Consider the following 23,471-nt stretch of genomic DNA (forward strand, 5'->3'; position numbering starts at 1 on the left):
AGCTCATTTTGTGCTTTGATTTCTTCTTTTCTTTGTTGGTTACAGCTTTTTATATTTATTTATGTTTCTAAATTGTAAACCATTGGGGTTGGCACTGGCATATCTATTTCTATCTGAATTTTTGGATGATTTGTCAACAAGGTCATTATATGTTTTAACACAATATTGCATATTTACTGTTTTTTCTCATAAAATATTGTTAATATCTCTAACAACATTTATCTATGCATTGTTGTTAACAATTACTTTATTGCTCAATTCATAGATGAAATATATTATCAAATTATTTAACTATTCAAAATAATTTTTAAGCTATACGTGTCAAACAGTAACTCCCGCAGGATAGCGCGGGTGAGTGACTAGTTTATAATGCATATGATGGATGCAGCTCCAGTTATGCTCCTGTTGGTGTTCATGGGGATAGTTTATTTATTTGATTCCTGAAGATCTTAGGCAGAGTGCTATATAGAGAGAGAGGCAAAAAGGCAGGCAATATCGATAGAGTATCGGACAATTTGGCAATGGAGAGGCAGGTGGCCATCGTTGGATCTGGTATAAGTGGCCTCCTTGCCTGTAAGTACACCTTGTCGAAAGGTTTCCATCCAATTGTTTTCGAGTCCCAAAGGAGCGTCGGAGGGGTATGGACCCAAACGCTGGAGACTACAAGGCTCCAAACTCCCAAGTCAGTTTATCAGTTCTCAGATTTTCCTTGGCCATCTTCAGTCACAGATGATTTTCCTAACCAACACGATGTCTTCGATTATGTTAAGGCGTATGCACAACATTTTGACTTGCTTAAGCACATCAAATTCAACACCAAAGTTGCTGGTATTGACTATGAGGGCCCCCCTGATGAAGAGATGCGATCTTGGAGTTTATGGGGTGGCACTGGTGAGCCCTTTAGCTCCAAAGGGAAATGGAAGGTCATCGTGGAAGACTTGGAAAGCCTTTCAACTGAGGTATGAGAATCTTTCTCATCATAATTCAGGGGATAAATAGTGATTTATATGACAAAAAAAAAGTTATCATAATTCTGAGACTTGTGAAATTCATTGCAGATTTACCTAGTGGACTTTGTAATCATTTGTGTGGGGCGGTTCAGTGGTCTGCCAAACATTCCAGAATTCCCCCCAAACAAGGGCCCGGAAGCATTTCGTAGTAAGGTAATACATTCCATGGACTATGCTGCCATGGATAATGAAAAGGCTGCTGAGTTCATCAAAGGCAAACGAGTCATTGTCGTTGGGTTCCAGAAATCTGCATTGGACATTGCAATGGAGTGCACTGTTGCAAATGGTAATTAGAATCTAATCTGAACTGCTGGAATTCATAGTTCTTTCTACATTAGACCAAGAGAAGTTTGCTCTTACCTCTTCGAGAACCGATAAATCTTGTGGACTTCATATGGAAAGGAACTTGTGATCATGTCTCAATGTGTTTGGTATCATTACAAGGAAATAAAATTTCTTTAAATTTCATTGATTTACAGGGGTGGAAAATCCATGCACAGTTTTCTACAGGACTGCACACTGGAATGTCCCGGATTATCTTCCCTGGGGATTTCAACTTGGATATATGTATTTTAACCGGTTCTCAGAACTAATGGTTCATAAGCCTGGTGAAGGGCTTCTACTTGGTCTCTTAGCTACAATTCTGGCACCGCTGGTAACATTTCTCATCATTCTTTTCACCTTGCTATGTTCTGTTTTACTTTTGATCAATGAGCAATGTGCTTGCTCAGAAGCAAACGACAGTTTATCTGTGATTTCTATATTCGGATGGAACCTGCAAACATCAGATGACACCATCCGTTTATTTTCTTCACTCCTATTGTTTCTTCCACTGATTACTTGTAATTAAAAAACAGAGATGGTCATATTCAAAATTTGTTGAAAGTGATATCAAAAGGAAGCTACGTTTAGCAAAGCATGGCATGGTACCCACACATAGCTTCCTCCATGATATCAGTTCTTGCTTAATCTCAACGGTCCCAGAAAAATTCTATGACAAAGTTGAAGAAGGAAAAATCAAACTGAAAAAGGCTCCCGGCTTTTGTTTCTGTCACAATGGCGTTCTGGTGGAAGGTGAGGCTACACCTGTTGGGGCAGACGTGGTCATCTTGGCCACTGGATTCAAGGGGGAGAAAAAGCTCAGAGACATTTTCGTGTCCCAAACCTTTCAGGACTACATAGCTGGATCACCTGATGCTGCAATGCCACTCTACAGGTTAATTTTTTTCTTTGGGCAGCCAAGGAACGATTGTTCTGTAATTACTTTGATCGATTCTAATTAAATTTCTCGTTTGATCACTGATCAGGGAGTGCATTCAACCTCATATACCCCAACTAGCTGTGATAGGATTCTCTGAGAGTGTGTCGAATTTGTACATCTCAGAGATGAGATGCCGATGGCTAGCAGAACTTCTTGATGGCACATTCAAGCTGCCTAGCATCAAAGAGATGGAAAAAGATGTGACAAAATGGGATGAATACCGGAAACGATACTCGGGTAAAAACTATCATAGAAAATGCATTGCTGCTCTTCATGTTTGGTATAATGATCAACTCTGCAAAGATATGGGATGGAACCCCAGGCGGAAGAAGGGATTCTTTGCTGAACTCTTTGAGCCTTATGGTCCCTTGGATTATGTCCCCTCTTCAGCTGCCTCTTAGCCATGGGTTTTCTCATCTTTCACCATCTTGTTTTTTGAATTTCATTCGTGTTTGTCCCCCTCTTTCAACGGAATGAGTTTGGTTTTGCTTCATGATACTAGACACGAAGCACGATGTGAGAATAATTGATTTCTTATTTTGGGTAATAATAAGAATAAGAAATATTAATACTATTTTATTTGTATTATATTTATTAAAGGGGTAACATGTCTTTTAAATTGAGGAAATTAAATTTCTTCACTTATTGTCAGTTAATTTTAATTTAAATTTATTTTGTTCTTATTTGTAAATTTTTATATTAATTTTTTTTCTTGATTTATGTTACATGATAAGTTCATGATTTCTACCCGTGCTAAAAGAGTATTGAAATGATGAGTATCTTATCATATATATACATGATAAATTTTTTCAAATATTATTAATAAATTTTAAATCTTGTAAAAAACAAAAGAGAATATCCAATGAATATTTTCCATCAGGGAACCGATACCTACTATTTAAGGCCATAAATCACATTGACCCGAAGGGGCCCAATGAGCATGTCTCGAATGAGAACCATGCCTAGGGAGACGTTTGCTTGTTTATTTTTCTTTACCTCTTTCCTGATTGAAGTTAGGAGGGTGGGATTCATACTCAATATGCCCTTTTAGCCATAACATTTGCATGGGTTTATTAAATCTAGTCTATATTTGGTTCCCATCGTTGGAAAAAGACTTGAGTTCTAGTTATAGTAAGTCTAGCTACTGTCTATTACTATGTCAGAAGGAAAGATGAGCTAAGAAGAATCAAATGAAAAGACCAGCTTCTATTATGGAGCAGAATGGTCCAGCCAACCAGGCACAGAAAATGGGAGACGAGGATTCACGTGAAGGGTGTTTATTTATTTGCTTAAATCTTTTCTAACGATTAATCAATCACTCGGTTCAAGTGACGAACCTACTTTACGTATCAGCTAAGTAGTCATGGTTTCAAGATTTTCTTTGATGGGAGAAAACTGGTTGGGTGTACCAAGTTTCAGTGTCCGAACATGTTGATCAAATGGAGAAGCAAATAGCCATCATCGGAGCTGGTATTAGCGGCCTCCTCGCATGCAAGTACACCCTCTCAAAGGGTTTCCATCCGACAGTTTTCGAGTCCCAAAGCAGCATCGGAGGAGTTCGGACCACAGCACTTGAGAGGACAAAACTTCAGACCTCATAACAATTTTATCAGTTCTCAGATTTTCCATGGCAATCTTCAGTCGCAGAAGAGCTCCCTAGCTAGCATCAAGTGCTGGAGTATATTGAAGCTTATGCCCATCATTTTGACTTGCTTCGGCATGTCAGATTCAATGCCAAAGTCGTTAGCATTGACTTCGAAGGGCCAACGGATGAAGAGATGCGATCTTGGCATCTCTGGGGTGGGACTGATGAGCCCTTCAGCTCCAAAGGAAAGTGGAATGTTGTAGTACAGGACACCCAGAATCATTCTACAGAGGTATGTAATTAAGTTTATAATCATAAAGCTCAACAAGAACAAAGTGAATGAGAAAAAAAGATAATGTCGTGACTTGGATGAATTTTCTTTTAAATGTGAAATTCAGGTTTACCAGGTGGGACTTTGTAGTCCTTGGCCTAGGCCGGTTCAGCGGCATTCCAAACATTCCATCGTTTCCTCCAGGAAAAAGGCCAGAAACCTTTCACGGTGAGGTAATACACTCCATGGATTATGCTGCCATGGATTACAAACTTGCCGCTAAATGCATCAAAGGGAAGCGAATTGTTGTTGTCGTACTCCAGAAATCTGCCTTGGACATCGCAATGGAATGTTCTACAGCAAATGGTAAGATTACAAAGCTTCTTTAGTTCTAAGATGTATGCAAAACCCACAGGCTGGATTTTCTTTGACATAAAGTTTCCATCTAATCCTGCTTCCAGGTGTAGAACTTCCTTGTACAGTATTATACAAGTCCGAACGGTGGGGCGTCCCCAATTACCTTCCATGGGGAGTGCCACTAGCTTATTTATACCTCAATCGCTTCTCAGAGCTTTTGGTTCATAAGCCTGGTGAAGGCTTCCTCCTCAGTTCATTGGCAACAATTCTTTCACGTCTGGTAACTAATAAAATTTCTTATCTAAGGTACATCTTGAGCACCTTCAGGAAATTAACTGCAGCAGACTGAAATTGGTTCTTTGCTATTAAACAGAGATGGGTATTCTCAAAATTTGTCGAGAGTTATATCAAATGGAAACTGCCTCTGGCAAAGCTTGGGATGGTACCAAAGCACAGCTTTCATAAAGAATTTAGCTCCTGTTTGACCTCCACAGTGCCAAAAAACTTCTATGACAGAGTTGAGGAAGGAAGCATCTTACCGAAAAAGACCCAAAATATAAGCTTCTGTGAAGAAGGCATAATGGTAGATGATGAAGATTCACCTCTAAAGACAGATTTGGTGATACTGGCTACTGGATTCAGGGGAGATAAAAAGCTTAGAGACATTTTTGCGTCCCCCACTTTTCAAGACTGCATGGCTGGCTCACCTGAAGCAAGAGTTCCACTCTACAGTTTGAGAATCTTAACCAGCTACATATTCAAACCATAGTTTCATAAAATTAAACAAGTAACCAGAAAAAGAATAAAATATGAGAAAATTGTACACTCTTTTTCCAATTAAGGGTGTAAAGAATTGTAACTAAAAACTAACCAGAATAACTTAACTAGTTTATTGTGCCACCAGGGAATGTATTCATCCCCGAATTCCCCAGGTAGCGGTAATTGGGTTTTCAGAAAGCAATGCAAACTTGTTCACATCAGAAATAAGATGTAGATGGTTAGCAGAGCTTCTGGACGGCACATTCAAGCTACCCAGCATTAAGGAGATGGAGGAAGATGTGGGAAAATGGGATAAATACATGAAGGAAAATTCTGGCCAAGACTACCGAAGATCATGCATCGGTGTCCTTCATATCTGGTACAATGGTCAACTGTGCAGGGACATGGGACTGAATCCTCAGAGAAAAAAGGGTTTCTTTGCTGAATTATTTGAACCTTATGGCCCCATGGATTATGCTTCTTCCTCGTAAATGGAAAGATGCTTACTGCACTCAAACTTTATTTGGAGTAAATTTCACCTAGGTCACTGAACTTATATACCTCATTCCAACGTAAGATACCTTTATCTCAATGAGGCTTACGGTAATAACATTATGTTAATAATGTATTGAAAGTATAGCTCATGAATCATGGTTTTTAATATTTCGCTGTTTTATATATTTATGTACATGGTAACATATAATTTTCAATGATTACATTTGTTATTAGAATCTGCAACCACTAATAGATTTTTTCAGAAAAGAAAAGAAAATTTTTCTTTGAAAGTGAACGACTTATGTAAGATTAATACTAATAAAATTCAGAGTGATATGCTAATTAAATTTCAATGGAGACAAAGTAAAAACTTTCTTCAACTTTTCATAATCACATAATACTATAAAAAGAAAACAAAATTAGGATTTTTAATGGGCCAATTAACCCCATTGCAAATCCGTCCCTGTCAACATGGTAAGCTCACCAAAAACACAACAGAAGCAGTTGAATATACCTCTGAACTGTGGTTTTATGAACATACACTGAACTCAGCTCTCTCAAAGTCCCTATGCAGGAACCACCAAGGCCCCGTTTTTGATAGTATTCTGAAAAAAAGAAGAATAGGAAAGATAATTACTCAAATATATAGGTAATAAACTGCATACATTGAATATACAAAGCAATACTAATTTAGCATGTAAAGGGCACTGCAAGCAGTCAAAAACTTAAAAGAAAAGGTCAGGTACAGGTATAAAACATTGAAAACAACATATCAAGAAGGCCACATACTATTTACAAGAGATTGTTAGCAAATATATTTAACTTGTGTTGTGTGCATATGCACCCAATTTTTAAATACTTGTGTTGTAAGCATAATTGTTATAAATACTTGTGACAATTAACTGCACGATATTCTAAGAATATAATTTCTAATCAATTAGACCTTAAATGACAGCCTAAGACTCAAGCCTCCAAATAGATTTTGGAAGATGGAACATAACTCATGACATATAAACGCGTGTCAGTAAAATCTACCTGACAAATCCTGCTGTCATTCGCAGACCCATAAAGAGAGTCATGCCCAACCAAATTCCTCGAAGACCAAGAACTGTAGGAGCAAAGAGCAAAAATGCAGAAGACATCGCACCCACCAACATCTAGAAATCACATAAAATAAATGTTAGAAGAAGCAAAGTTCATGCCTAAAATAAGGGACGTTGAAATTTTTATGGTAGCAGTTTACCATGGAACAAGCTGCATATGGGAAGTCTGAGATACCATAATGGAGACCATCAAATATAAATGCTAAAGCATTTATTGGTTGACTAGCACTGACGAACTGTAACAATTTTTCAGAAGAAATCATCATTTACATATCAGGACACCAGAATCATGCAAACAAAGAAAGGGAGGAGTTTACTGGATATTGATTTGGATGCTTACCAGTATCCCAGTTTTAACAATTCCTAGAACTTCAGCATCTTGGGTGAACAAGGTGGCCAAAGAACCAAAGGATACACCCAAGATTGCAGCCAATGAAACACCTGTGACAAACCCTATCTGTACAACCATGCACGTCAAGTTAGTGAACAGTATTTAAAGACAGAACATCAACATAATGAGTCTAGCTAGCCAATAAAGCCAAAACCAGAAACAGTGCGACAAGCAGAAAGCAAATGTAGGATCCCCAAGCAAAGCTTACCTTCAACACAAAGTTCGTAATTTCCTTCACAGTCTTTAATTCACCTTTAGATAGAGAACTTGCAATCAAGGCCTACAATAAAATAAAGGTTAGGAAGAATAAGTGCCTCAATCCGCCAAATTCCAGGAAAGCTTAGAATATCTTCACACGCACAAAAAAAAAAAAAAAAAAGAGAATGATTTACTGCATGTTGTGTGTATAACTATTACCAAGGAGGTGAATCCAGGGGACCTATTTTACCAACAATTTATGCTGTCCCATGTTATCTCAGTGATTATTTTGGTCAAAATCTCAACATTTATATCACACACTATCACATGGGATGATAAATGAGTAGGTACCATCACGATAACAATTTAGAAAGATACTCAGGAGACTTATGTACCTGACCAGATGCTGCAAGTGCATCAGTAAGAAGAGATACAGCCAGCCATACTTGCATGCATATCTGATGTGCAGCCATAGACAATGAACCTTGACGAGCAGCCATAGAAGTCCCCAGTGTCATTGTTATTAGCACTGCAAGAGTTCTTCCTATAAGAAAACCACCTGTAGAAAACCATTTTCAGTAAGATAAAAAAATAAGTAGCATAAATAGATATATATCCAAGATCATAAAAGTGTAGACATCCTAAGTAGCAAAAGGATTTCAAAATGGAGGGCTACAATCATAATAACAAAAACTGTTTTCCTCATAGCACAACATTGTCTCTCAAAGCTAGTAAAAAATTACCAGATTTTATGTAGGTATCAAATTGCAATGCCCCCATCTTTGGAGGCATTAATACAACTCTCTTGTTTAAATACCTGATCATCAAAAAGGCAACAATGTACCTGATAAAAAAAATATTGCAGAGTCATTACCATGGGAAGCACAGTATTTAAGAAAAGAAGGGAATCAATGCCTGAAGCAGATATACTTACTGAGATAAAACAGTGGAGAGAGCTGCTCCAGTCACACCCATTCCGAAGCCATACATAAATAGGGGGAAAAAGAATATGGCTAATAAATTACCAACACCTGAATTTGAAGCAACCACATTAATTAGTGAAAAGGATATTCAGAAAAGCTATCTAACACATTGATCATTACCAACAGTGGACAACAAAGGAAATAACAACAAAAGATATTGCATAACGAACTACTATGTGCTTTGCACAAATCAACTCTACCATTCTTCTATACAGACTACTAGTGCTTCAATCTCCAAAGTCACTGTTAAAAGCTGATAAATGGTTGTTTATAAGAAAGAAAAGGAGGAGGCAAGCCATCCCAAGATGCACATACAAGATTGGGGTCAACCAGAATAGTTAGTGCCCAAAAAAAAATAGACTGGCGCCAGTTTAAACTATTATTAACCAGAAGTGGTTTTATTCCAAGAGGTAAAAGAGTGGGTACAACAGAATACATGTTAGGTTCTACTCTCCTCCCTGATAACACCTAGAAAATGAAAAAAGGAACAGGAATTTCAAATATTTTACAGTTTGATTTCTGAATCCTCAGGTGTCAGGCTTGTAAGTCTTCACTAAAATTTAAATGATTTCTACATACATACTGTTACTGATTATGAAAGGCCTACGCAGCAGTTTGCTACCAAATTTTAATTCTGCAGCTAAATGATTAACAAAGTGTCAACGCACATACATTACATTCCCTGTATTCTAAGATATTGAGTCAACAAAAAGTAGACACATAAACAGAACTCAATCCAGGCACACCCCTTCAATGTCAAACTAAATACTTGCCTAAACAAAAAACAGGAGTCTTTGTATCTTTAAACCCCCGAAAAATTCCTTGAAGAGCCAAAGAGACTACCACAGCAGGAGCACCAAGAGCTCTAAGAGAAAGAAATTGCTGTGCTGGAGCATGCATATCTGATGTCTGTTAAGAGGATAAAAACAGGAAAAGAACCTTCCACATTAATAACTAGCACAGTATTTTAGCAAAGAAACGATAAAAGATAAGCCAAAATAAATATGTCAATAAAACTAAACTTACAGAGGGTACTCCCATGAAATTAAGAAATAGTCCAGATCCCAAAGACAATACCAAGGCCTCAAAGATGCCAATCAAAACTGCTAGAACTAAAGCTGTAGACACTGAGGATAATTGCTTTCTTTCAGCTATACTATCCAGAGGCTTACCATTAGCACGCTCCCCTTCAACATAAAAATCAGTTACTCAAATATCAAGTGAAAATGTTCAGTCATCTACTTCTGTCAGAAAATTAATCAAAAGCCATCGTGCATCAACTGTCACCGTAAATTCACCTGCTAACAAATTTTCAACTGCGTTCTTTGAGATGTCTTCAGCAACAAAGGAAGTAGCAACACTGAGGAGGGGCATATTAAACAACTTTGATATTATGTTAAACACTGATACGGAAACACCAGCTGAAGCCAATGCCACAGAACCTGGAAAAAAGCAACAAAAGGAATCTGTCAATAAAGATAATAAAGCATTGATTTCAAATTTTGAAGCCTGAAAAATTGTGTGGACCAAAAGCAGATTCTACCAATTTTCAAAATTTCAATTACAAGAAACCGGGGCAAAACAATTTAAAAATACAAACTTATTGACTTGTAATGTGGAAAGAAAATTAATTTTTAAAGCGGCAATGTGTTGCAATTTGCAATAGAGATCAGATTACTGCAGAGCATGGTTGTAAAAAATCAATACATCCTTCAGACAACTATATGCAGGTGCCCTAGATAATTAAAAGCAAAGATGAAAAATGAAATCCACAGTCAAAAACCAAAACCAAATTTTTAGTCTTCTACCAAAGAATAATATCAATAGCAACAACAAATCAAAAGAAGGAAAATTAGCACTATTTTTGTGATTATAACAATGGGACAACAAATTAAATCAAAGATTAGATTATACTTAATCTTCCAATGTATGCTGTCTCCATCAGCTGTGCTAAGGGATCAATAGCCTGTCCAGCAATCGCAGGCAGAGAAAGCATAATAAGTTCCCTCTTGACATCTACCGATGTTCCTGTCACTTCACTGCAATGTATAAATTTCAAAGTGCACACCAGCACATAAAAGTCAGCAATAGAGTTTCAGAGCCCAGTCATAAAGGCAGAGGCTGAGAATGCAACAGAAATAGAGTGCCATGGTACTCAAAAAATTCTTGAATCTGGCAGTCGTCAGGATGAATAATACATTACATTATGTCACACACTATGTTACATTCACCATTTCTTAAAGTTTAGTTTACCGTTCTGCTAGCGGGCAAAAAAACATTATAATGCAAAGACTATCTCTGTGATTTTCATAGCCATTGCACAAATCAACCCACAGCAAAACTGCATATCATCTAAAGAAAGAATAGATATATATGCAGATATCACACACAAACATTAAGGAAACTAACCACTGCTCGCATTACTATACAACTTTAAAAACGATATACCTACAAAATTTGATAAATATATACAGCAGAATAAGCAGACAATGGGTCATAGAAGACTTACCGGGCATTGACATTTTCAGTTGAATTTAACAGGGCAGTATCCTCTTCTTCGTTCGACGCAAGTCTCTCCTCCACATCTTCCACACCAAAGTCAGACCTTAACTGATTGCGAAACACCGGAAAACGGGAATTTCTATGTGCCACTAAAGGTGACAACAACGAATTTCTATGTACTGCAGATAAATGGCAGTTTCGCACACCATCTGCGCAGCCCAATTCCTTCCTAAATTTACAAAATTCAGTTTGGTTTAATAAAGAATGAGAGCTTGTAGACTTGTTTATCTTGTTCCATTCCCTCTTCCTATTTGTCAATCCTCCAGAAATTGTAGGACCTTTGAAACTTGTAAGCATCATTCCCCAGAATTATCAGTTCTTCTACCTACCAAAACTGGAAAATTACATAAGACAAAATTAGATATTAATATGAAAAATTTTCATCTCAAGAAACTTTACTTTTAACACAGCAAGATAAGCGGAAGAAGGTAGAAAAGAAAGAAAAATCGAAATTTGATTCAAACCCAATCTATATAATTATCAAGTTTACACAAAAGCAAATTCCTTTTTTCGTTTTTCTTTTGGTTTTAACTTTAAATGGTAAAACTAAGAACAGAAATGTAACTCGAAAAAGAAACAGAGGAAACTGCGAAAACATCTGAATTACAACAAATTTCCACCATGCAATGATGGAAATCAAATTCCATTATTAAGACTAGAAACAAAATCTCCCGTGAGAGATTTTGCTGTTTGGTTCTCGAGAAAACGAAAAAAAGGAAGGACGAGAAATTACGTAAAGAAAAAGGAAGAGAAATGAAAGGAAATTGCTACCGTTCTTGGAAGTAAGGGGAGTGGGTAGGGTTTTAAAAAGTTAGGAAAAAAAAAATTTAAAAAGAGAACAAAAGAAAGAATCTTTAAGCGGTTTCTCGTATCGCCATTGACGCCGTAGAGAAGTAGTTTCAACATTAAAAACACTCGGACGGTGAAACCGCGGAGCCGATAACAGCACTACTAGTTTTTCTTCTCTTTATTATTATTTTTTTCGGTGGGCGTGGATTTTAAGCTATGCTTATTGGGCTTACGTGGCCCAAAGAGTGGGCTTTTTAGAGAAATTGGGCCTGGAAGTGGCCAAGATAAAAACAAAGCCCAAATTAATTTATTTTATTTTATTTTATAAAATCTATTAGTATGAAATTTTGTGAGAGCTACTAAAATTACTTTTTTAAAGTTTTTTTTCAAAAAAAATAACCAGGAAACTAAGCCTCAAAATTATAAACGTTTTGATAATAATCAAAACAATAATTTATACCCAAGCATTTGAGTCATTAGTTAGTGCATAATCCCTTACCTAAAAAATAAGGTTCGAATCACCTTCCTAAACATCAAAAATAACTTCTAAATAAAAAGACTAAACATCAAAATTCAAAATTCAATTAATCTTAGGATAGTACGAAACTTTTAATAGTTGAATTTAATTCAAAAATGGTTAATTTTTAGATATGCAACGAAAATTTTCAGTTATGGGATGAATGGTACATATGTATTGAAATTGACAGCTCAAGTAAAATTATGGATGATATTATTTTTGTGCACGGCTTTGGAGAAGTTAATATTTTTGTTAATTTTCTCATTAAATTTAATATTGATAAAACGAAAATATGTACAGGTGTTAGTACGTATCTATCAGATTGATCTTCTTAATCAGGATTATCATAATATCGTATAAGAGTGGTCAATATCAAGAAAATTTTGTGTTGACTGAGAAAAAGAAAAATTCAAATCCAATTAATTTTTGGATAGAAGTCTTGAGAGAGAAGCAATCCAATAGGATGAAAAGTGAAAACAACGTTAATGAAAGCATCAAAGAGAAAAGAAGCTTTTTTGGGTTTTGGCTAACTATGGACCATGGAGAAAGGAGCCATTCCTTTTTCAGAAAATTTAGCATATATTCCGTCTGACGTTGATCCCATTATCTCAGGCAGACTTAACCATCTAAAAGCTTTTTGATCGGTTGACTCTGCAATGAAAAGAAGCTTATTCACCCAAACCCATGTGCCTCGACCAAATCTATAATTTCTGATACAGTATTCGTCAAAAAAAGGGAAATATGCTGTACATTGCAATGGTCTACTCCCCGTTTCTCATGTGGTACTATGGAAGTGGATGGACTCCCATGGGAGTTTACTACCAACGTTTTACTGGAAGAGATGAAAGCAAAGCAAGATCAAGATGCATAGAAAGTCCCAATTCAAACTGATCCTTGTAACATCATTGCTTGGAGTAGTTGCTGTTCATCCAAAAGAGAAACAAGAAGAAGATTTGTGAGTACTGGGTTCGAATCAGCAACGATATCAATGGTAGAGGACATGGATTTTCATCAGCCCCATGTCAGTAATGTTTATGGCCAGGATAAATACTACTGGTTTGAACAAGTTAGCAGAAATGGAAATACTGGAAAGGGTACTATAGAGTGATATTCCTAGACTATGTTACTTGGACTCTGAAGTGTCAGGTAATGTGTCTGACACGGTAAATTTAATTCCTTTCTAGGTTTTTTATTGATTGGAGGGTCAGCTCTTTGCGTTCATGTCTGTTAGTTATGTGTCGAATAAGGATATTTCAAGAAGAACAGGGTTGGAACAACATCGGTCCTAGATAAAGAGCAACATATTGAAACAGCGCCTGCAAATTAAGACAGCATAAAGAGTTTTATCGACTTACATGAACAAGTGGAGTCCTGTTCAAGGGTTGTGAAGATGGTTGAGTTGTTATATCCAGCATAGGAACAGGTTGTGCGATTGCAACCAGAAGTGGTACTATTGCCAAGGGATAAACCATCTGAAGCTTCACATTGCATAGATGGGCACGTCTCCCACCTGGATGGTTTATTCTGGGATGGTTCACAACGTAATCTGACCAATTCACCATAGATATGCACATAAATCAGATCCTGAAGAAATTAGGAAACTGAAAAGGCCAAAATTCCTAAAATAACGAGGCACTTGAAGATAAGCTTACGTCGAGTTGTTAACAGCAGCATCACATGTGCACCTCACACAACCATTAGCAGTGAAGACGTATGTTCCATTAGCAGCAAGTAAAGGAAAGTCCAACGAGTCACTTCTTATTGGTGAGTTGCAGGCTGCAGAAAAAGATGAAAAACGTCAAATTGCAATGCAAGATTGTCTACTACCATTGATCTCACAAATATCAGTAATTTTCCACCACCCAGCCCTACTCACTGGGCCCAAGCGCCCAACCAAAAGGCTCTACTCTCTAGCAGGATTGAAGCTGGAGAGATAAGCAGTATAAATATCTGACAAACAATTAGCAGTAAGTGGCAAACAATCACTCTCCAAGCTCTCTAAAAATATATCTGCCATCACCTCCATAGGCATCACAAACATAAATACATCATGTCTGCAAAGGATTAAAAGAACCAGAAATGTATAACCAGGATATGGGTGAGTAGATATTTCATATACTAACATCCAAAGGTACTGAGACCATATCGTGAGATCAAGCATCTTGCTAGTGGACACCACCGGTGATGAAGGAAAAAACAAATTAGGTTGTGGCCCATATCCTTTCATTATGATTTGACAAGACTGGCCCTGCTCATTTTTTATATTAAAATTATGAATCAGTCACAACAAGACGGCGCTACCACCGCAGCTTTTTAATTAATCACTTATGTCAAAGGCATGAGTAGGGTTAAAAATGAAAAAGTCACTGCTGTACCTTTGAGAGGAACATCGATCGGTTGGTCAGCTATTAACTGATTATCGGCGGTGATGTTATTAACCCTACGCAAAGTCCCTTCATCAGTTCCAAACTCACTAGCAATCCCCTCCAAGGTACTCCCTGACTTCACAATATGTGCATAATGCACCACTTTCTCGCCGTTCACGTCATCACAGCTACACGGTAACGGGATTTTCAGCTTCTGCCCGGGCATTATCAAACTGGAATTCCCAATCCCATTGGCTTCCGTAATTTGCTGGAACGTCACTAACCTCGAGAAAATCTCAGCTGCTATGTGGAAGAGAAAGTCACCTTCTTTCACCTCGTAGATTGGAGCGCCGCTGGAAGTTCCGGTGTCGTTGTAGCAAACGCAGTTGATGGGGATTTTGATGACTTGTTGTGCAGATATGTTGTGGGTGCGTGGAGTAGAGAGAGATAAGCCGTTAGCTCCGAGGATACTCCGGAAGTTCTTGACGTTGAAAAGAGATTGAATGGTGCCGAGGTCGGTGTTGTTGACGGTGACGTAGCCGACCAGGGCACGACATGATCTCGGGGAGCTACAGTTGAAGCCTTGAGCCGCGGAGTGCTCTAGAGTCAGAGATGAGAGCAACGGAAGGAGAAGAAGAAACAGCTTAGCAAAAGCAAAACCCATGTTTCTCTTTTGCAACTTTTGTCTTCTGCTTCTTCTTCTTTGCTGGTTGGTGGGTTATTTAAATGAAGTGTTCGGAAGTCGGGCAAGTTAGGCAGGTTTGAAAGCTGGAAGTGTGGAAAGAAGGTGACGAGGGGAACTGGGTTGCGTTTACAATACAGACATTTGCGTATTTTGACTGAGAAGACTTTGAAGTTTCTAACAGTCTCTGGTTGAAAGCTTGTTCGGTTGAGTCTTGTTTTTGATTGGACAAGTTTTGAGGGAAAATTGTCTTCCACTGCATTCACATTCTCGAATCTGTCTGAATGTGGGCTTTGCTTTTACTGTATCTAGATTTTACCTTCCTCGCTGCAACTTGTTGGGTGTTCCACAAGATCTTTCTCTGTTGAAAAGTCATCGTCGATGAATGATGTTTTAATTCCGAGTTCTGGATTATGTGAGCCAGCTTTCATTTATTTCCCAACTGCATTAACAAACAAGTACAACCAAAGAAAAGTGCTCTGAATTGTTAATGGATGGTTTGAGTCAATCCCAGCATTATTTGCAGAATTAATGGGCCAAAATGACCAGAATTTTCCTCATCATCAATAATAGTACTAACCACGGGTGCTCCAACAAGAAAAGATAATTGCCAATTGACTTCCGAAGTTGCATATAAATATATATATATATATATATATATATTTATAGAGGGATACTGACACAGAGCCCCAAACATGTGAATGCTGGAACATTTTCCTAGTTTGGCTTTTTGTTATCGTGCAGCTTTCAAGGCTTATTTTCTAAAGCAGAAAAGGACGTCACTGGGCCACGCTAGCGGATTATTCATGCCATTATTAGTTAGCCAGACGTCTCAGTCGGTCTATAATTTTATATTAAAGTGTGTACTGGAATAGCTTTTATTCCTATACCTTATGTTGTGGGCAAAGGAATTAACCGACAGGCTATAATATCAAAAAATAAGCAATTTTACAATTAAACTTCATATTTTCATCACATCCAATTAAATCTGTTTATTCTTTTTTTATACTCAAGTGAGTTTCTATTCTTTTATTTTATCGAATTGAATTTTATCCCACAACAAATATATATACATATATATATATATATAACAAACGTAACAATTATCATTTGCTATAAAATCTGACGTGATGCATACAGAAAACGACACTAACAACGTTATTTCCAGTGACAATTATCACTTGGTATATTCGTAAAATCTAATATGACATATAGAGAGTGATACCTGTCACGACCTGTCAGTGAAAATAACACTGTTGCATTTTCATCATGAGATAAAGATTAAATTGAGTAAAATAAAAAATATAAACTTAATCAAATACAAATAAAAAAATAAAGCTTTTTTATTATTTAAATCTGAAGACTTTTGGACATTCGGCAGCTTGCCCAAAAAGTAATATCATTAGATCTGTGTCCATTGAAAGTAAAATTTGGGAAAAGTAAACCACAAGAACAATTCGGAGGACCAACCAGATGTTCAGGAATAAGGAGCAGAGTTCTGACCAAAATTGAAGCAGCATAACCAAGGCCTGGCTTGCAGTACCGACCTTGTTCTATTTGAAAAAGAAAACCTACCATCAGAAACCATGCTATGCAATTCTTTAATAGGCGCTTCCTTTCCATTTTCACATCCAAATGCACCAACAAATTCTAAAATGAAAAATCAGCATTCAATTAAAAGAGAAATCAAGTGCAGCGATGCCTTCAACCTTAAATACAACTAAATAAAACAACCAAATGTACACTATGCTATCACTTTTCCTCCAGTCGCAGAAGCACGGACTCAGCAAAGCTTTGTTGCCTGCAATCGGGAAATGATCCATTCAGACATATGGTTTCATCTGCTATTCTTAGTTCCAGAAACCAGTTCAGTGATTCAAAGCATAGAAGTAACAATTGAACAGTATATTGAAATCTGACAATAACATTAATCAGCAAGACTTTAAGGGATCCAACACCTTGCAGCAAATAATTAGTTCACCTAAAAGGAATAAAATAACACAATCACAAATTTAATAGCCTACATTTATGAATTATACGCAAACACAAATCAACAATTCAGCATAAAATCTTACTAGTTTGTTAAAATTTGTCCTTATGCTGCATAAGGCAAGGACTAGAAAAATCCTGTTATAACAGTTGGTTAACTAGGACAAGGGACCCGGTTGCAACCATCTGGATAAGTAATTTTAGATGGTAATTTGTTAATGCATTGACATGAAAAGCTATATCTTTGTGGTATTCACAACAAGAGGGCCATAAAGTACCAAGCATGACCTCATAGTTGTAGCTTACCATTTTAGATGGCCCATGCATCTATGTACTTACAAATAATACACATGCAGAAATATTAGATAATTAGTGACAGGCATCTACCTAAAACACAAATGAAATTCTAACGATATTAGAAGTTAACACGACCAGGAAAGAGAGGAAAGGAATTGGAGAGGTTTGTCTTACTTTCGCTCTCTATGCTTAGGGCTAGGGCGAGAGTACTTCAAATATCCATCCCATGGAACCTTTTTAAGACCTGCTCGAACAGATATTATGTCTCTGACCCTGCATAAAGGAATATTAACTGAATCAAAGCCATTGCTTTCAAGATGGCAATACAAAGACCTAAGTTTGTGTCTATAAAGGATAATAGATGATTGGCGTCCTCAATTATTGATTGCAACTAGTTAAGAATAGTACTTACCTCTCTGCAAATTCAATTGGTGTTTCTCCAGGCCTTAGATTTTGGGGTTCTAGGTACCACACATCACAAACAACAGCCCAGGATGTCATAAGCTGCAACAGATGCATCGTGAAGGACTGCCTGCGAGAAATGTAATATTGGTATGAAATGACAACAGTGAAATGAACAAGACACAACAATGATCTATATCTTGCTACACCACAAAGTTTTTTCCCAACAAGTGGAGTGGGAACTAGTGGGAATATTTTTAGCAGCTTTACCTAGTGGCACTAAAAGATGTTCCCAGATGAATTCTGCTGGATATTCACATATCCATTGCATCTTTAACCCAAGAAATGACATGTACTCTCAACAGACTGAAAGTAGCATGTTTCAGTTTAAACACCAAAACCCATTTATACTTCATGAACAGATTGAATTCCTTTCCCTTTTTCTTGGTACATACACTCACGCTGGTAAAATATCAAACTTGTAACATAGTTTGCACAATATTCTTGGGGAAGACAGTGTTTGACCCAAAGGAATCAACAGCTTTGAGCACACAGTGATCAGATAAATATCCAGGGAAATGAGAAGAAAGTGACCCAACCCAAAAAAACTCTCCCAACAAAATCTCAGAGTACACATTTATGCAAGTCATTTTATATTTATGTGTAGGAACAAAATTTGAGCACTTGATGATGAATTCCTTACTTCCGGCTATTCCAAAACGCATCAACAAAAATTTTATTGTACTTGATTGCAATCGGACAAACTGTGCAACCGAGTTCAAATGCACCCTAAACATCACCAGAGAAACCAAGAAGTTAAAGAAAGTTGAAAGCATAAGAAAGGAACAACTAAGCAGTCCTCCCCAAAATACAAACAGCTATACCTTCTTAAACATGACACTGTACTGATTGTTTATGCAGGTCCCTTCAGGAAAAATGAGAAGCGGGTTATTGTCAACCCCCTGAACATGATCCCTTAACCTGAAATTCACAAGTTTATGCAAACATGAGAGGGAAAACACATTAATATGAACATAATCCCCTATTCTGATTGTACTTACTTCTTTGCTACAATTTCCCGATCTTTTGCCTCTGAACGGTTGAACCAAATACACCCCACACTCTCTAAAATAGTGCTCTGCAACAGTCCTATATATAGAAAGAAACCAAATAGCTTTTTTCATTCACTCAGTATACACAAAATATAAACCTAATCCTCACTCCAATACTGTCATCAAAATCTACTTTAAGAAAAAGCAAAAACAGCAGAGCACCTGGAATTATTTTCATTCAACTTGAAAAGATGGAAAGGAGCATCTTAACTTTTAAAGCATAGCCATAAATTCCTTTTTAACAGCATAGCCATTATATGTGGATCACCCTACTTCTTCCACCTAAGGTTATTCAACACATGTATAGTCCATAGCAGGCATCATAAAAACTAAGTGGTAAGAACATGCTTTCTCTCTCACTAACATTTGGGCTCTAATCTGTAGGGAATAAGAGACAAAAATAGAAAAGGTGTAAGATATAGCCATAAAATCTTGAAGCTCGTAGAAACAGAAACAATATAGAACAACAGAAAAGGGAGAAATTTTAGAAAAAGAAAGATACATATTTCCCAATAAAGATTTTCATGTGAAAAATACAAGCAAAGAAATTCTATACATGTCTATAATCCAATATTAAAGTTGGAGCGCAGGGCTGTCACTGGTGAATTTTAAAACCTGAAATACAACCAGAAGTAAGGAAACATAATTCGGGAGTACATCGAAAAGCATGCAACAGAAATAATCAGCTATTTTAGAATCCTCTGCAACATTAAAATCTATAAACATCATTTTTAAGTAAGCATGTTTGCATTACTACTTACCAACCCATCCAGGGTGCTTCTGCATAATGACAGCAAATGCAGTCATCTGTTCTAATATGATGAAATCGATCATAGAAGTATGATTGGCCACAAACACCTGTTTGAAGCATGGAAGGAATGCTTAGATATATTTCATTTTCAAAGACACACAACATAAAAGCCGTAATATTGAATCAGACTTGAAGCTTAATGAAATAAATAAAGTATAAGACAGAAACACCCATAGATCTACAGACAAGGGAATATGGAAGAATATAAAGTGCAGAAACTATAGTCAGCTCAACCTGCTTGGGCCGAATGCTAGGCCGTGGTCCATGGTACTTCACAACTCCAGTCCACGATGCAACAAAGAAGCTGCACATTAGCTCCACCAAAACCCTCTGAAAAAAAATATATGATGAACTAACTAAGTCTAGGCATAAACTTTGCATGTGGTAAATGTACCATAATACAGGTAATGCACAAGCTTGCAAGAAAAATATAAGAAACCCCCAAAGAGAGAATGCCTAAAGCCGCATGTTTGCTTATTTGCAATTCTAACCTTTTCTTCCCTACATACACGTACTCACAGACAAAAGAGACATAAAAGCTGCACAAAATAAAAATGTATAAAATTCAAACCTCCATCTTTTTCCGCAACTTATCATGCCCTTTGAGTAGAAAGTGTACGGGAATGAAGGATGAAAGAAATATTATCCATCCTATTGTCAACACCACAACCCTGCAGATTTAACGGCACATGGAAACTCAGAAACAAGGCAACTATTTCAACATATAATACACGACCTAACAAAACTCTAAAACTGACATAAGCAAGATTCATCTAAACAAAAACCATCATGCATTAGACAATTGAAAGTTACTTTGAGAGGTAGAATGGCTAACCTCGCAGGGAATAAAATCAAGTACCGAACTGCCACACCAAAACACCACAGTGGGAACAAATATACATTCCAGTTCCATGGTTCAGGGGGATTCGACTTAAAACATCGTGTGAATGAATCCTGCTCATTCAATACACAGCTGGAATCAATTAATTCTTGAAAATTTGTCACAAGGTTAACCTTATTCTACTCAAGATCAAAACTTTAGGGTGAACACAAATACGTCAAATTATTTTTTTAAGAAAAACTAGTCGATACTTAAACTGTTACTCGCATTCAAACATAATTGTTCATATAAAAAAAATAATCATGCATTTTTATAATTCAAAAAATATAAAATTTTTAATTATTCAAAAATATAATTTCCTTTTGTCAATCATAAATGATTTTCCCGGGAAACATGCAGAACTCTTAAAATGAGAGAGAGAGAGAGAGAGAGCTTACATCAACAATGGCACCAGCAGCTTCAGTTAAAGTGGGAGAAATATCAAGCAAATCGCGTCTGAAACCATTTCAAAATCCATGTTCAATCAACCAACAAATCAACCATATAATTAACTAATTTTCAAGAAACAAAATCACAAAAGACAAAAAGGGAAAGAGAGAGGGGTAAGTGAAATTACAGGCGAAGCTTCCCGCGAGGTTCGTTAATGGAGGATCCGGACGGGAGATAATCTTCGATGTTAGGTCCATCCAAGTCCAATTCGGAGCTGGATGAGCTCAGCTTCCCTCCTCTGCTACTCATGCCTTCCCTTTCGCTTTCTGATTTGGTTTGGCTGTTGGGATTTTTGTTTGGTTTTGGTTTTTTTTCTTCTTTTTCTTTTTTCTTTATATTGATAAAACCAAACAGCTTTTCCTTCTTCATTTACCTATTTCCTTCACGCAATGTTTAACTATTTTGTTACTCAGAAAATTCAATGCGTTTGTTCCCTTCTTAACGCCGCTTCGACAATTTTTTCCTTTTATCTTTTTCAAAAAATAATATTTTTAAATTTTTATAATCATTAATTATAAAAATTATTTAATTTAAAATAAAAATATAAAAAAAATTAACCGCAAATTTTCTTTTTTTTTCATGAATTTATTAATCTTGGTAATATTTCTTTTTTACATTTATGTCCCTGTCTTCATATACCGATCATAGTATTCTTGTTCCATCTCAATATTGTATTAATTTGTATACAGACGGTATATAAAATTTACACATTATTATTTAATAACAAAAGGTTGTATTACAAATATGTAAATATTAAATTTGAAAGTTTTTTGAAATAAATATTTTTAAATTTATAAATATTTATTTACTAGATTTTCTTCTTGTTTGCAAGTGAAAATCGACAATCAATGTATATGACATAAAAGTCATTGGAGAAGATTTCTTTACTTTATGCCTTAAAGAATGGGTATTGGTGAACATGTCAAATGATACTACGGTTGGAAATATTCCCTGGAGCGTCCTACTTGTTTATCTGGTATTGGCGTAACTTAAGCATCTTTCATGCTTCTTTCTCTTGGCCTTGCAATGCCTGGCAACAGATATGGTCCAAGTCGAAGGGGGCATGGGACATCTTGAGGAGAGAGTGGAGTAGAATGAAACAAGAAATTATGATATCTCGAGAAACGCCTGATCATTCTTTTATTAAATTGAATGTTGATGGAAGTGCACAAGGACAGCTAGGGGTTGCCGCCGTCGGTGATTTGCTCAAGGAGGAAAATGGTAATTAGATGGTGAGTTTCGCATGCAAAATTGGTATTACATTTTCATTATCAGCTGAATTGTGGACAATTTACCAAGGCCTGAAGTTGTGTTGGGATAGAGGCTATAGGAAAGTCCAAGTAGAGTCTGACTTTTTATTAGCATCACAAAAAATCAGAGACCAAAGTACCATCTTTGATCCTAATGCTAATCTTTTAAAGTTCATTAAAGAATTACTTAATCGAGATTGGAATTGTTTAATATCTCACGTTCATTTTGAAGCAAATTGATATACCGATTTGATGACCACCCATCATGAAAATTTAGATTTAAGTTTACATATTTTTTATATTCCTCTTAATAGTATTGCTAAATGTTTATTTGTAGACTGTCTAGGCATAGCCTGGTCTAAAATGGTATAAGTTGCACACTGTTTGGACCTATCAAGGCCACTTTCATTCTTTATGCTATTAGGTTTTAATGGTTTTGGTGGTATGTTTTTTCATATTTATTTGTTTTAAATCCTTTAGATAGTTATTTTAATTTGAAAACTAGTTACCAACCCACATTACATTGCAAGAGTTATTAATTGACATATAAGTGACGTTTGATATCTTACAGTGTAATCATATGACGGATAATATGATTGTAGGGAAAATAACATTATAATGTAAATGCAAAAAAATAACATTATAATGTTTGGTTTTACAAATACTTTACTAAAAATGTAATCAATTTTTAAAATTATATCTATGTATTAAAATACAAATTTAATATATTTATATTTTTTATTATTAATTTTTATATTTTATCATTTTTAATATATATTTTTAATGTCATATTTTATTTTTATTTTTTATTATAATTTAATTTTTTTCTTAATATAATCTCATATATTTTATATTTTATTTATATTTCAGTGTTTGAATCAACTATCATCCATTTTGCTGGTATTTTCTTTTCTTTGCTTTCCTCATAGATAGACGCACCAAATTTAAGAA

At 36.2% G+C, this 23,471-nt stretch overlaps 4 protein-coding genes across 8 annotated transcripts; 1 reads left to right on the plus strand and 3 right to left on the minus strand.

Annotated features, from left to right (window-relative positions):
• Positions 1-388: 388 nt before the first annotated feature.
• On the plus strand, positions 389-2,845 carry LOC18507216 (putative flavin-containing monooxygenase 1). The gene is made up of 5 exons (XM_018115493.2): positions 389-959; positions 1,059-1,296; positions 1,490-1,665; positions 1,868-2,226; positions 2,318-2,845. Exons 1-5 carry the CDS (start codon positions 522-524, stop codon positions 2,670-2,672), a joined length of 1,566 nt encoding a protein of 521 aa, XP_017970982.2. The 5' UTR covers positions 389-521; the 3' UTR covers positions 2,673-2,845.
• A 612-nt stretch (positions 2,846-3,457) lies between these two features.
• LOC18607417 (MATE efflux family protein) lies at positions 3,458-11,931 on the minus strand. Of its 5 annotated transcripts, none has more exons than XR_016024709.1 (16): positions 11,747-11,931; positions 10,923-11,309; positions 10,328-10,452; positions 9,712-9,855; positions 9,440-9,600; positions 9,187-9,322; positions 8,365-8,461; positions 8,174-8,274; positions 7,826-7,989; positions 7,441-7,512; positions 7,182-7,298; positions 6,982-7,077; positions 6,774-6,895; positions 6,280-6,343; positions 4,261-5,191; positions 3,458-4,140 (listed from the first exon to the last, which is right to left on the minus strand). XR_016024709.1 is itself a non-coding variant. In XM_088803875.1 (15 exons), the coding sequence occupies exons 2-15, from the start codon at positions 11,273-11,275 to the stop codon at positions 5,141-5,143; spliced, it is 1,803 nt and encodes a 600-aa protein (XP_088660001.1). In that variant the 5' UTR covers positions 11,276-11,309; positions 11,747-11,931; the 3' UTR covers positions 4,197-5,140. The 5 variants fall into 5 exon arrangements, 2 of the variants coding, with proteins under 2 accessions (XP_088660001.1, XP_017970979.2); XR_001926675.2 differs by having other exon boundaries at positions 6,253-6,343; XR_016024710.1 differs by having other exon boundaries at positions 11,709-11,931.
• Positions 11,932-12,720: 789 nt separating this feature from the next.
• On the minus strand, positions 12,721-15,887 carry LYM2 (lysm domain GPI-anchored protein 2 precursor). Its single transcript, XM_018116260.2, has 4 exons — positions 14,657-15,887; positions 13,934-14,057; positions 13,637-13,827; positions 12,721-13,202 (listed from the first exon to the last, which is right to left on the minus strand). The coding sequence occupies exons 1-4, from the start codon at positions 15,309-15,311 to the stop codon at positions 13,111-13,113; spliced, it is 1,062 nt and encodes a 353-aa protein (XP_017971749.2). The 5' UTR covers positions 15,312-15,887; the 3' UTR covers positions 12,721-13,110.
• Positions 15,888-16,654: 767 nt separating this feature from the next.
• Positions 16,655-21,691, minus strand: GPAT9 (glycerol-3-phosphate acyltransferase 9). Its single transcript, XM_018115437.2, has 12 exons — positions 21,398-21,691; positions 21,219-21,276; positions 20,776-20,894; positions 20,512-20,611; positions 20,175-20,270; positions 19,891-19,987; positions 19,079-19,166; positions 18,902-18,998; positions 18,721-18,806; positions 18,028-18,147; positions 17,790-17,888; positions 16,655-17,130 (listed from the first exon to the last, which is right to left on the minus strand). The coding sequence occupies exons 1-12, from the start codon at positions 21,637-21,639 to the stop codon at positions 17,082-17,084; spliced, it is 1,251 nt and encodes a 416-aa protein (XP_017970926.2). The 5' UTR covers positions 21,640-21,691; the 3' UTR covers positions 16,655-17,081.
• Between the last annotated feature and the right edge of the window lie 1,780 nt (positions 21,692-23,471).

The sequence above is a fragment of the Theobroma cacao genome, chromosome 2, assembly GCF_053813885.1.
Source record: "Theobroma cacao isolate CCN51 chromosome 2, ASM5381388v1, whole genome shotgun sequence".
Classification (NCBI taxonomy): Eukaryota; Viridiplantae; Streptophyta; class Magnoliopsida; order Malvales; family Malvaceae; genus Theobroma; species Theobroma cacao.